The 13661-nt window shown below is 39.7% G+C and overlaps 2 protein-coding genes across 2 annotated transcripts; one reads left to right on the top strand and one right to left on the bottom strand.

Annotated features, from left to right (window-relative positions):
• The first annotated feature begins 6750 nt into the window (after window positions 1-6750).
• On the top strand, window positions 6751-9769 carry LOC145502985 (substance-P receptor-like). The gene has a single exon (XM_081482402.1). It carries the CDS (start codon window positions 6766-6768, stop codon window positions 7717-7719), a length of 954 nt encoding a protein of 317 aa, XP_081338528.1. The 5' UTR covers window positions 6751-6765; the 3' UTR covers window positions 7720-9769.
• Window positions 9770-12179: 2410 nt separating this feature from the next.
• Window positions 12180-13424, bottom strand: LOC145503037 (galanin receptor type 1-like). The gene has a single exon (XM_081482463.1). The coding sequence runs from the start codon at window positions 13375-13377 to the stop codon at window positions 12202-12204; it is 1176 nt and encodes a 391-aa protein (XP_081338589.1). The 5' UTR covers window positions 13378-13424; the 3' UTR covers window positions 12180-12201.
• Between the last annotated feature and the right edge of the window lie 237 nt (window positions 13425-13661).

Below are 13661 nucleotides of genomic sequence, written 5' to 3'. Positions count from 1 at the left end.
CTAAGGTTGGTGCCTCTTCTGTTATCATTAAGGGAGTTGGTTAGCATGCAGTGTTAATCGTAATAAGGTTGTAGCCTGCGAACAGGCTCCAGGCGAGGACGGAAAAAAACATTCGGCCAGTGCGAAACAGAAGAATGAGCGAAGCTATCGGGGGCTCACCGGGAACCTGTTCGCGGGTTAATAAGGTTGTAAATTTGAATGCTGTAACTGGAAATTCAAGCGCTCATTCCATTTTGAATATAGGTGATTAGAATTTTTTTTAAAAATTCCGGCATTGTCGGAGTTAAACATCAACAAAGAGCTTGAGGCTTTGAGGCTTATTCTCCTTCATAATGCACTGTCAATATTAAATAAATTATAAGCATGTCAAAGCATTGAGAAAACAATTTCAAATTACTTTAGCCACCGTAATCAGTCTATACACTCTTTCTTTTTTATAGATATAAGAATATATTTTATAAGAATATCGGGGATGAAATTTGCGAAATGCTAAGGATATTTTAAGAATAAAGTCGAGGCTGAGATTGTGAAAAGAATATCACTTTTGCGCGTTAAAAATTTGTAAACTTGTAAATTTGTAATCGATTTTATGTTTTTTTAACGAAACCATGTAACATCTTCCTTTCTATAAACGGCAAAACTAGCCAAAAAGCAACTAAAACAGCACTAGCCGAATTTTCGATGCTATTAACCGTGCATTTCTGCAAGAAGTTATGAGCGTAATATCAGGCTATAATGCCTGCAGGCTGGCTCCAAAATTTATTTAATACCTCAGTTCCAGACACCAAAATATATTCGAAAACAGAAATGTCATACTGTATAATCTAAGAATATTCACAAGAATACTTCCGGCCTAAAATCGGCAGAAAAATAAGAATATTCAGCCTCGGCCGGTAAAACAATGTTTTTATAAAAAAAAGAGAATAATAATAAAGATAAAAGAGCGTATTATAAGAAGCGCCAAGATTTGACTTCCGATGACGTCTCTATGTTAAATTTTTAAAGAACCAACTAACCTAACACATGCTGCGAGGGGTTTCTTTTTCGGTGACATGTCAGAACCTTGGGGTGCATAGTTATTAATTGCCAGCTATAAGCGACTCATAAGCTATTACTAAACAATAAATAAGATCATGCAGATGGGGGCAACGCGTTAAATGCAAAAGTGCGTTTTAAATACCAATGTGGCGCAGTTTCTATCTCTGGAGGAGAGAGGGCAAAATATATATATATCTATGTTAGAGGAACACCAACATTTGCTAATATTCAGGTTTCGTGAAACAGGGGTTTGTTGGGGAATTTGATGTTCAGTATATAATTTTGAAGTTTCGAATTCTTGAGAGTTTTGAAGGTTAAGTTTATTTTAGCTTTCGTTTCGCTGCGCTTCTTTTTCACTTTTTTGGTAAACGCGACTTTCTGACTTTTATGAAGATTTAAAACCCAAGATGATGAATGCGAGGTGACGTATGTTTTAGATGTGGCTTTATTATTTACAAGTGCGAACTTTATTGGCATTCTGTTGTTACAAAACAAGAATAGCGGTCGGGAATTTAAATAAATTAAATCATGCAGTTTTAGGCCCCGTTCAAAGTACACCAGAAAATTTTGAAAACGCCGCTTTATTTCTACGGTTAGGCCTAACATCCAAACCAATCCGTCGAAAAAGCAGCTTTTCGAAAACGCTCTTCGAACCGGGAGGAATTTGAAAACGCCATACTTGCGGTTTACTGTGGACGGAAAACACTTTGCAAACGGAGCTTTTCAAAAATGATGACGTCACGATAATCATTTCCCTGTCCTTATTTTCTTCAAAAACAAATTCAAAATGACAGCTGATCGTTGCGTTTTTAAATTCCTCCGCCGTACGTCGTGTATGTTGTCGGAAAACACTTAATCCGTTTTCAAAGTGAAACCTCCGTAGCGTAGTGTGGACGGGGCCCTAATCTCAGTTCTTAGCCACGCGCCTCGACAGGAATATTTAGCTGTGAACAATGAAGACAATGGTGCGTTTATTCCTCGGAGTGATAGTTGCCCTTGGAAATGTTGTGTCCAAAAAACTACATACATAAGGCATGGAACTTTGTTCTCAAGCAGGAGCCATAATCGGGGACGGAGACCGTAAGTCTTGGGATCCGGGCGCACCTATGATATGGGACAATTTTTCTATTTTTAGAACAAATTAAGCCATCCTGACGTCATATATCCGCGCGGATCCACGCACATGTCGGGGCCTCTCGCGTAGATGTTGTCACGTTGCGTGTTCAAATGGTGAGAGTTTCGAGATTCTCTTGCAGATTTTTCACAGCGATGGCAGGCAACAAGGCAGGGAATAAGGCGGGGAATAAGGCAGGGAATAAGAACCAGAGCTCTTATATGTAGTTTTATGCTCTGAGCTAACGGAAAAGGTGGGTTTTTCAGGGTCGAGAACAAGACTTCAATCTCGCGCTGGGAATGAATAATAGAATCTGCTCGCGCTAGTTGTAAGCTTACGCGTATGTTTTTGCGTTTGTTTTGACTTAAGAATATAGCAAGAAAACTCTCTACTCTGGTATCGAGTTAATTTGTGAGTTTCTCAGACAATGCTTAATCATAACCAAAACCTGTTTTTCATGGTTTCTTATTGTTTCTGCAGTGTTTGGCGAGTTTGCAAAAGTTTTTGAACGGAAAGTCTGACGCATACAAGTAGTTCATTTGTATAGTGCAGCTCGTGCACTTTCAAGTCCGGGTCGGTGTTTTCAATTGTCAACAAATCTTGAGAAAGATTTGTTTCGTTATCTTTTGTGCTGAGATGCTGCAACAAATTTCACGAACGCAAAAAGGCCACTAACATCATGTGTGTTTCTTCAACAGAGTGAAATTTTACACTGCGAAAATGAAAATAGACAAGGAATTTTGATACTCGATCAACAAAATCGAAATCGTTATTCGAAGTTGATTAAAAAAAGCGTTATCGTAACTTTGCTGATTATTTCTGCTTTAGTCACATATTTTCAGCTTAGCTTTATGTTCTCAAACATTTATCAATCTTAAACATGTTTAAAAACTATGGAGTTATTGTTTGAGTTCGATATACGTTTTCACACGAAAATGCGGCGGAAGTACAATTTGTTATGTTTACTGACTGTACAAAACACGCATCGGCGGGCGCTCTCTTTCATCGACAAAAGACAATTTACTGGATTTTTACACAAATAAAACTGAGAAGTATCTACGTACGTAAAATTATTGGGACTTGATGAAACATCAAGCGTTGCTTACAATTCAGGCGAAACTCAAACTAGCAATTGTTTTGTTTTACTTTTCGGTCACGATAGACTGGCAAATTCCTCGCAAGCGTGTGGTAAGAGGAGCTAGGAAACTATGAAGTCCTGAAACTCTGCTATATCTAAATATATCCAGGTAGTGTTTTGCTGTGTCATGGAAAAGCTGTTAATCTTCAACATATGTGAAATTTACAGTGGAGTAATGCACAGCTCATGTAAAAGTAGCATCGGAACACAACTTGGTCAGCGATATATATAAGTTTACAGCGGAACATACCTAAATTCGACACTGTCTTACTTCACTCCAACTGGAGCAGTTTACGACTAAAATATTTAAGCCAAATTCCAACAGACGCAAACGCGTTGAGTTGTGGGCCAAAAAGATGAAAAATTTCGGGAATTTAGGACGCCATGTCCCCTGCGCGACATCTGCAAAAATCCTCGCAGCATGTACGCGCGTCTGCCGCAGGCGATGGCGCAATTTGGTCTAAAAATAGAAAAATTGTCCCATATCATGGGGACAGCCCCAATACTAGAAATGGCGCGCGCTTATGGTCTCCGTCCCCGATTATGGCTCCTGTCTCAAGCTGATATCCATGTTTTAAAACATAAAATTTCCGCGGGAAACTATCAGCCTATAGATTCTGTCCAAGAAACTCTCCATTGTTTATTTAGAGTGCAAAAAAAGAAAAGGAAAACAAGAAATTAAAACCTGGCTTTATTTTCCTATCCTAAAATTTACCGTAGTTTCTAGCCGAAAACTTCTTCTTCGGGCAATATTCTGACTGAGATCAGCATGTAATGTTGAATTCCTTTCATCTTCATCCACAAATCCGTAGGAGAATGCTGCGATTTGTGAGCCACTTCGCTAAGCTTGGACTATCGGCTGATAGTTACCCATAAGCATCCATATTTAAACAATAGAGTGTTAGAGGAACAATCGACTGATAGTTGCCCCGCTGAAATTTAATGTTCATAAAACACTGAGAGAAGAAGCTTCAAGGGCAAATATGATAGTTTTAAGAACATCAAATCTCCAAGAGGCGACTATAAGAATGATGGTTCCGAGACATAAACACTCTTTTTTCTTTATTGTTCATCACTGAATTTTCTTCTGCGCGCCAGTTCAAAAATCATATTGAATCATTTTCAACTTCTTTAGATTAAAGACGTGAAAGCCAAATGTAAAATGTGAGAAAGAGGTAACGGTGAAGTGGATCCGCAGACTGCTTTGCCAGGACAGACAAGTGAAAAACTGACGTTAATTTGTTTGTTTTTTTTTTTTTAACAATAACAAAAAGGCAGAAGGGCCAAAATGAATTAAGTCACAACGCCAGAAATTCGTGGGTCACTGCGCTTATTAGCAATGAAAATTAACCAATGAATGCGCCAGAATTTTTGCAGTTATTATAAAATAGCTTATAGTGCATGATTTCTCAGCCAATCAGATCGCAGTATTTGTGTTTGTGTTCGACAACAATTCTACCAAAACTTGACGTCAACAGCTGCAATTTTGGTGGACAATGTAGAGCAGAGCGATTTTTTTAAAAACCTACAAATGTGTATGTCAAAATGTCGGGAACAATTTTTGCTGTGCAAGTATCGTTTGAAATCGTATTTCTGGAATTATCTTTTAGCAGACATTAAGGTATCAGTATACCCCAAAATTGACAGTTTTTCAAAGGAAATTGTTTTTGGCTTTTTCAATTATAACTTATTACGATCTGTCATTTAAAAAAAAATTGTATGCAAAAAGATTGATTCTATATGTATAGAGGATATTACACGGTGGCTCGAAGATATGAATTTTGTGTTCTTGCCACGAGAACATAAAATTCATATCTTCGAGCCAACGTGTAATGTTCTTTTTATTATATGGAGAAACCAATTCAACAAAAGCAAATGGCGGGAATCGTGACTTCATTGAACGATACGACACTCCCAAAGGTGACATACGGAAAATACGCCACTCGGGTCCCGGATGAAGTGGCGTATGGAATCTACGAGTGGTTTAGTTCCCAGTGAAACACTCTTCTCCATATAATAAGTAAAGTTACAAACCAAAAACGTTTTTTTGCATTAATTATCTCTAATTGTAGCTGTCAACGGGTTGTCACGAGAAGAACATGTAACCTTGCATTAAAAGCTGCGTGACAAATTGCCGCGTGTCAACGACTACCGGACTGGGTGTTCTCCGTTTCTAAATTGTTGGTTTAAAAATTTAAAAATATGTCGTCGAAGAAACGCAAAAGTTCGTGTTCATTTGCAAGTTCGAAGAAAGCACCACAGAGGAAAAAGTCCGGGGAAAAGATTTCAAAAAACATTCGATCAGATTAGGCTAGGTTAGCTGCTAGCGACAAAGGTTTCTGCTTCGAACAGGAGAAGTTGCTTCCACTTGGACGAGGAAGACGTTTGACATTTTCTAAGCATTTCTTCCTTGGCGCTTTTGCTATTCGAAGCGATAACAGTATTAAACATTTCAACTTAATCGGTATCGCGTGGGTTTTCTTTACGTTGTTTAAGTTACGGGTGGGCTCTTTCGTTATCTACGGCATCTCCAAACTAAGGCGTTTTGAAAGTCGAAAAGAAGATACAGAAGCGAAAATTATTTTCTTACTAACCTGGGCGCACGAACGGTGGATTTCAGATCTTGCATAAGAGTATTTCGCGCCAGAGGCAACATATAAGACTCCTTTGTAATTGATATGAGCTCTGTTTTTTAAGTAAAGTGAACCTTCACTTGGTAAATCAACGCGTCATTATTTTCACACGTTTTGAGTAATTATCTTATTAAACCGGAAGAACGCCTCAAAGTATATTTTCCTTTGTATCTGGAAACGAAAATTTCAGTTAGTGAAGCGTACAATTTGAGTTCGTTTCCGGCGCATTTTCAACGTTTTTCGCTAAAATTTAGAAAATGTTGCCCGATAATCAGGTGAAAAAACTTTGTCGGGAAATTTTTATTTTTGCTTCTTTCAAAAGATGACTATTTTAGTGAAGAGAATGCGTGCTTTATCAAAATCAAAGTGTAACTGCGTGTCAGCAGCAAACCAGACAAGTAATCAAAATTTCCCGTTTTTTTGGAGAAAGGTGTCAATAAGACATAGCGATGTTGATCGCGTCCTCCCGCTCAAATCCGAAGGGAAACGAACTTGATTAGTGAACCTCTGTACTTTGGGAAATAGGGCGCTCTATTCGGAAAACCTAAACTTTTTTTTAATTTTAATGAATGTACCTTCGTAATGTACAATTCTTAATACCACTGGGGTTAGTATGAAACATCCGACCGTAAAGCGGCGTGAACTAATTATGGTCATTTGCGGTATACCGAAAATCTTTAGAGAGAAAACTCTCCAGAAGATATATAAAGGGAAAAAAAGTCATAAAAATAATAGTCTAATGCTTATCGCCCGTAATTGCAAACTTTCTTGACGAGATGTCAAAGTTTAAAGCGTTTCATGTAACCTCAAAGCAAAGGTCTGTTCTCTTTTATTTTTAGAATATGACAGGAATCACTGAAGTGAGCTTCTCCATAGTTTACGCCATAACAATGATCGTAGCTTTGGCTGGCAACACACTGCTGATCTACATCGTGTGGAAGAAACCTGGAACAAGAAATCTGACAAGTTTTATGTTTGTTAACATGGCGGTGGCTGATTTGCTGGTTGCAGTGTTTCAGATGCCTATCAGCATAGCTATTTTTTATTTCCACCATATTCAGATACCCTGCGAGTTTTTCTATTACTCTGCGTTCGTGTCGACTACCGCCTCCATTTTCTGTCTCGCTGTGATGGCATTTGATCGATACTTTGCTGTTGTGCATCCTTTCCGAAGTAGCATTTGGTTCAGGAAGCCTAAGATCATCACGCCAGTTCTTTGGATCTCATCCATGGTCTTGATGTCAATCGTACCAGTTTCCTACAAACCCGTGAATGGTGTCTGCTTCCTTAATGATACTGTTCTATCGCATCTGGCCTTTTGGAGTTTCATCCTTGTTATCGACTACCTCCTGCCTCTCGCCGTCATCTCCAGCCTCTACATCATAGTTGCTGGAAAACTGTGGCTCCACGAAATGCCTGCGGATGATGAAGTACCTGTACACCAACGACAACAGGAAATCCCCAAGAAAAAAGTCATCCGAATGCTCATCATTGTTGTGGTGGTGTTCGCAGTCTGTTGGCTTCCAGTGCATGTGTATCAGATGGACAAATCTGTAAAAAGGGGAGCATTATGGCCGCCTTCCCTCATTTACTTCTGCTACTGGCTCAGTCAGGCTAACAGCGCCATAAATCCATGGTTGTACATTGGTCTGAACGGAAAGATGAAAGCAGCCTTCACCAAAATGATCCGATGCTGCCGTGGGGGAAATCTCAGACAACAAAGATCTTCTGTGGGTACCAACACTAGGAGCAAAGCGACCTTTACAAAGCGTTCCCTCCTGGATACCAAAATGTAAATACCACTTTGGCCTTGTATGAACGAGTAGTAACTAGTGTTAGTGAAACATTGCTTACGTAGGATGTCTAGTCTTAGCGAGACGTTGCTTGAAACCAGATAGTGCTTGATTTTTTGCAAGCTCAGCGTAGAGTCGTAGAGAAACATTAAGCAATGTGGTTGGAAGTAGTATACGAGGTTTTAAGTCTTACTAAGTTTAGTTAGTCAAGCGTGTCAGCCATGACTGTCAGGGTTTAACAAAGTCATTTTTATATATAGATGTTTTATTAAAGCAATACTATAAACGCTTTTCTGTTATTAACATGTTCTTAACCCCTAAAAGCGACATAATACGCCCTATGATTTATTTCTATTTATAAAATAAGTGAGATACTACGCACGCTCTGATTGGTCAATAGAGTTGCCAAACGTATGTTCTATGGCTGGTTTGCAGTGTCACGCCATCAAAAATAAAAATCGTAACCATTCAATAAAATAAGTCAAGAAGCTGAGATATGAAAGATGATTGATATATAAATAACCTCGCTAAGTTTTAAGTCTGTACGGTTTTCCATCCGCGCGTTATTCGGAAAAGTGTTTCACTAAAATTTATAGAGCTTTGTATGGTGTCGCCATGTTTGTGCCCCTCGGAGGGACACAAACATGGCGGCCGTAAAGTAACAGAAACATCTGTCATTGAGTTTTACCGTTGAAACGAAACGTTATTACTCTAGAGCTCCAATACATTGAAATTAATACTTTGTCTAGAGCAAGAACTGTTTAGTTAGTAAAAACTTGAGCAATAACTCATCTTTTGACTTACTCGACAGCCTTATCTAGCCGCATTTTAATGTCACGCAACGCATAAATTTGGAAATTCCGACGTGCTCCATTACATAATGAGGAACCCTGTCGGACTTAAACGTTGCAAAACGTCAAGTTATTAGAGGGTCTTACATCTGATGAAACTAAAACTTCACGAGGATTGGTAATTTCTTATTTTGGAAATTGATGACGTCACGTGAAAACCGGCAATTGTACCGGTAAACCACGGCTTCCGATCTATGGCAGCTCTACGCGGCAACTAGACGACTCGGAACTCTAGCGATAACAAATGTGATAAACAGTTTTGCCTTTCACTGGCTGATATATCAATAACACGAATATCTTTTCATTCAACATATACAAGGAAATTTGCAAGGAGAAAAACGGACCAGAACTTGGTCGTCATATAAAGCTTTACCTTTTTTTACCACGGCAAAAAAATTACGCCGATTCCGCTTACGCTTGAGATTTAAATTAAGGAAGTTTTACCCACTTTTTTCGGTGCTTTCCACGGACTGTGGAGAAGAGAGCCAGCTGGACTTGACTGATCAATTTGGGTTGTCTAAAAAGCAGGAAAAAGATTTCTTTCTATCAGACATTTTGAGTTTAAACCCAATGCATCCATGCATAACACGATAAATGAATTTAATTTCCCGGCATAAGCTTAGCTTTTAGGCATCTAGCAAGATACAGAGAAACACGGACTTCATAGCCTTCAGCATATGTACATAAATTCTGAATAAATTTCGGAAGCAGCTTTTCTATTACTAACCTTAATTCCTTCGCAAAACTTTGGAAAGTTATCGTTTAACACTGCGTTGAATCACTTCGCCAAGCACATGAAGTTTGGACTGCTTGCACACTTTTCGTACAGCCTTTTACTTTCGTGATGACCGATTCCACCTACGAATCCCTACATTTCCCCGTCAGAATACGTTTACGTTAATTAATACACTTTTTCCCTTTAACCGATAACCTTTTCCTTTCCTTTCTTAAAACGTTCTTAGCGTGAAATGTTTTCGTCGCTTTCCTCGACGGATTTCATGTCCGGCGCGGAGTCTGTGCTTTCATTCTTTCAGTTGCTATGATTGGTCATCTCATGAATTTGATGAGAATAAGCAACTTGATCACCAAATTACAATAAATTTTCCTCTCATTGACAGACGTTTTATATAGTTATTTCATAAAAGCGATAGACCACTCTTTCTATGGCTTTACCGGCGCAATACTGAAACCACTTGGGATGTTGGGAGAACACTTGGAAATCCTCGCCTAACGGCTCGTGATTTACAAGCTTTTCTCGTGTTCTCCCAACACCCCGCGTGGTTTATTGCGCCAGTAAACCCATAGAAAGAGTGGTCTATCGCTTTGTTTGCTTAAATAGAAAATTTTGTAGTCAGTAAGAACTGCACTGTCTACTGATTGATTATATTGTAGGAAGTGTAAAATTGTGTTGTAGGTAGAGTACTAGAGTGCTAATGATAGTAACCCGTATTGTAAGTATGGTAAGTAAGTAAGTAAGTAAGTAAGTAAGTAAGTAAGTAAGTAAGTAAGTACTGCAAGTACTGCTCTGTTGCTACCTGGAGTATTGTAGTGTCAGTGGTTTAAGACACCTGCATTGGGTGCATAAAAAAAGTTAAACGTTTTAGCCAATGTAAAAAAAAGTACGATTTTCAGTCTAAAGCTAGTAATTTCTGGTTTTTCGCTTCGCAATAAAAGTTAAGCAATGTATAGAGGGAAGGAAAGAAGAACAACAACCCACTTTAGAGCTTTTCAAGAAGTGTCAGTTCTAATTATAATTGCCGAAGAATATATATTTACAAGGAAATGTTCCGAGAAGCACGGAATTTAGCTTACTCAGTCCGAAATGGCTTTGTGAACTCCAAGCCTGCCCATCTGCTCCCCCTCCCCCCCCCCCCCCCCGCAATCGGGGACGGATATTTGGCAGGTTGTAGGTCCCCACCATGGGCATTTGCTCGCAAAGGGCTGCCCAGGGGTGGGGCATTTGGCAAGCTAGTCAAAACAAAGAATTATACAACAGTACTTCGTAGAAACACAAGTCTGTTTTATTAACCATCGAAGAGATTAACCCTACTTAAAGAACGTATTTGTAAATTCTTTTCTGAGATTTAAACCACTGGAAACTACAATAGCTCGTTACCCTCGGTCTTCCACATGAGAGAAAATCGAGTCGAGAAGCGTCGGCGACGATAGACGATTTTCGTGGGAAGGATTTTGAATTTGTGGTTCGTTGGCTCAAAGAACAACGCCTAAAAGCAATAAATTTATAGCACTTATTAAAAGAAAAGTCTTCATAGAGATGTTAGTTGTGGAAAATAAAATATCATTTTGATATCGTGGTAAAGATGTATATTACTTTCGAGAAATATATTTTTCATGCTATCCCATGGGCGGGGCATTTGCACTGCTCTCCTCGCACTGCGGGGATTTTTGTATGGACCATCTGCCCACGGTGGGGCATTTGCCACCTTATGAAAAACAAAATGCCAAATGCCCGTTCGATGTCCAAGGGAGGTGGATGGGCCGGCTTGGAATTTACAGAGCCATAAGGAAGATGTCCTACGAGGTGTCAGTCCCACAACAGAGTTTTAAAATTCACTTTGTCGGGGAAATGAGAGAATATCAAATAATTTTAGGTAATGTTTACTAATAGGACAAGCACTGGCCATTTTTAGATGGAATAGCGAAATTTGTTCTTTCCCAAACCCGAAATTTCTAAACATTAGGGCAATCCAAGCCGATTTACATGTAAGAAGGTACATAGGAAACAAAGCTTTAAATCGATGCCTACTTCTTTAGGGGAGGAAATTTGACCTCTAGACGAAAGAGGAAGCAGGAGAAGGGCGGTAGGTCCACTGAAAAGAGTTACATTGAAATTGTACAACTAAACATATTGATGACCCTGCAAATAAAAATGGCATAAATGTCTAGCATAATGGTTGGAGATCTCCCATTCTATGCGACTTAAAAACTTTCCGAATAGTGTTAGTGTTCCTTGGTACGACGTGGTCCTTACTTATGAAATTAATCATTCGCCTGTGAATTAACTTTTAAATGAAGGCCGTTGAACGGCTCGTGCGGTAGCCTCATGGTTAGCGCGCTCGTCTCCGGATCGAGCGGTCCGGGTTAGAGCCCTGGCCGGGGACATTGTACTGTGTTCTTGGGCAGGACACTTCACTCTCACAGTGCCTCTGTCCACCCATGCGTACAAATGGGTACCGACGAACTTTATGCTGGGGGTAACCCTGCGACAGACTAGCATCCAATCCATGGGGGTGTAGAAATACCCCTAGTCGCTTTATGCTACAGAAACCGGGATAAGCTCCGACCTGATGGGTCACTGGGCTCGTATGCAGACGTATGCAGCTAATCAAATGGAAACTATTTCAATGCACGTTCGTGCGATACAGTTTATTGAAGATGCTTTAAATGGTAGTAAAGTCTTAAGTCTGTGAATTAAGTGCTAGTTTATTTATTCCTCCTTTCAAATGACAGGTTTTACTTTGTACATCATACTTGCTGAAAAAAAAATTGTATTGTTTTGGTTTTCTTGTTTGTTTGTTTGTTTGTTTGTTGTTTGCTTGTTTTTTTTGTTTTGTTTTTTTTTTTTCTATATTTTGAATTTGGGCACTCGTGGATGTTTTGAGACGGTTTGAATTCAAACATTGCTTTCTGCATCAGTGTTGCCATGAAGTCTTTGTAATTCTCTCAACGTTGCCCTTGTAGAAATGATAGTTCCTTTGCGGGTTGAAATACTCCTCTGGCTTAGACCAGGACTTCTCAAAGTTCCGCGAACAAACGTCCTTAGTTTGGATGAGCTGGTAAAGGACACGCGCATGGAAAACAGTCTACGATGGCGGCCGCTATCATCTCTGTCTTGAGAACTTTTCAGGACATCTTTACAGCTGGTACAGCGGGTCTGTAGAGTACCAAATATGAAAGGATTGATGCAGCTGTTAGCATAAACCAGAATATTTGTAAACACGAGCAGGTCAGTGAAGTACTTGGAGCTGTGTCCATTGCCGTAATCGTTCCACAGCCACATCACGTGATTCGGCAGCATGCACACTGCAAACGCAACCACTGCCGTCACAAAGATTTTAACGATGCGGACATTGCGATGGGCCCGAGTTTTAAGCATTTGTCTCCCAGTCATACCGCCTTCAGGGTCTGCCATTACGACTTGGAGAGTCTTGATGTCTTTGTAAAGTTTTCTCCCGATTCTCACGTACGCGATAGTTATGCCCCAAAGCGGGCAAAGGTACAGTACGATAAAAACGGACATGGTGTAGGCCTTTACATAACCAGTGCCTGGCCAATTTTCTACGCAGTTCCCTGCTTCAAAGCCTAGTACGTAAATGTAAGGAGAGACAAGAAGAGTGCTGCCCACCCAGATGGCACAGATCACAATTATAGGCTTGCTTCCTTTCATCCTGGGCTTTAGCGGGTGCATTATCGCTCTGTGCCTTTCAAGACTCATCGCCAGCAGTGTCGCAACAGACACAGACATAAGGATGGTCTGAAGAGGATAAACTAACTTGCACAAAAACGATCCGTACGGCCAGTACCCCGCTAATCGCTCTATTATGTCAAGAGGAATGCTCAAAATGCTGGTGGATAAATCAGTTATCGCCAGGTTGAGGATGAAATACTCGCTGGTCTTTCTCTTCTTGCGACTGAGAATTGCGAGGCAGATCAGAGCGTTTCCAACGGAACCAACGGCTATTATAACAGAGTAGAATAGCAGCTGCAGAATCTTCACCACTTGAATTCCATCACCTTCCAGATCGGTGGTGTTTTGGGAAAGGTTTCCCTCCACTGACCAGTTTAACATGTTAGGCGGAAGAAACTTCAGCAATATACATTCACCCTGGAACGTGATTTTTTTTTTTTTTTCCAGTGCAATGTTTCAAGACTATATTATTTCTTTACCGGAGACTTATTTGTCCACTGGTGCTTTTTACTGTCAGTTTCCTGCAAAAAAAAAAAAAGGGAACAAAAAGTCATTAGTTTCATGACTAGAATTGTGAAAACTTTGGTAAAGACATTTCACTCTAGTGTAAGCGTTTAATTTAACAGAGATCAAAGTAGACGATATAAGAAATCAAAGGAATGTCC

This window comes from Orbicella franksi, chromosome 11 (assembly GCF_964199315.1).
Source record: "Orbicella franksi chromosome 11, jaOrbFran1.1, whole genome shotgun sequence".
NCBI lineage: Eukaryota > Metazoa > Cnidaria > Anthozoa > Scleractinia > Merulinidae > Orbicella > Orbicella franksi.
This window is presented reverse-complemented; position numbering and strand designations above follow the sequence as displayed.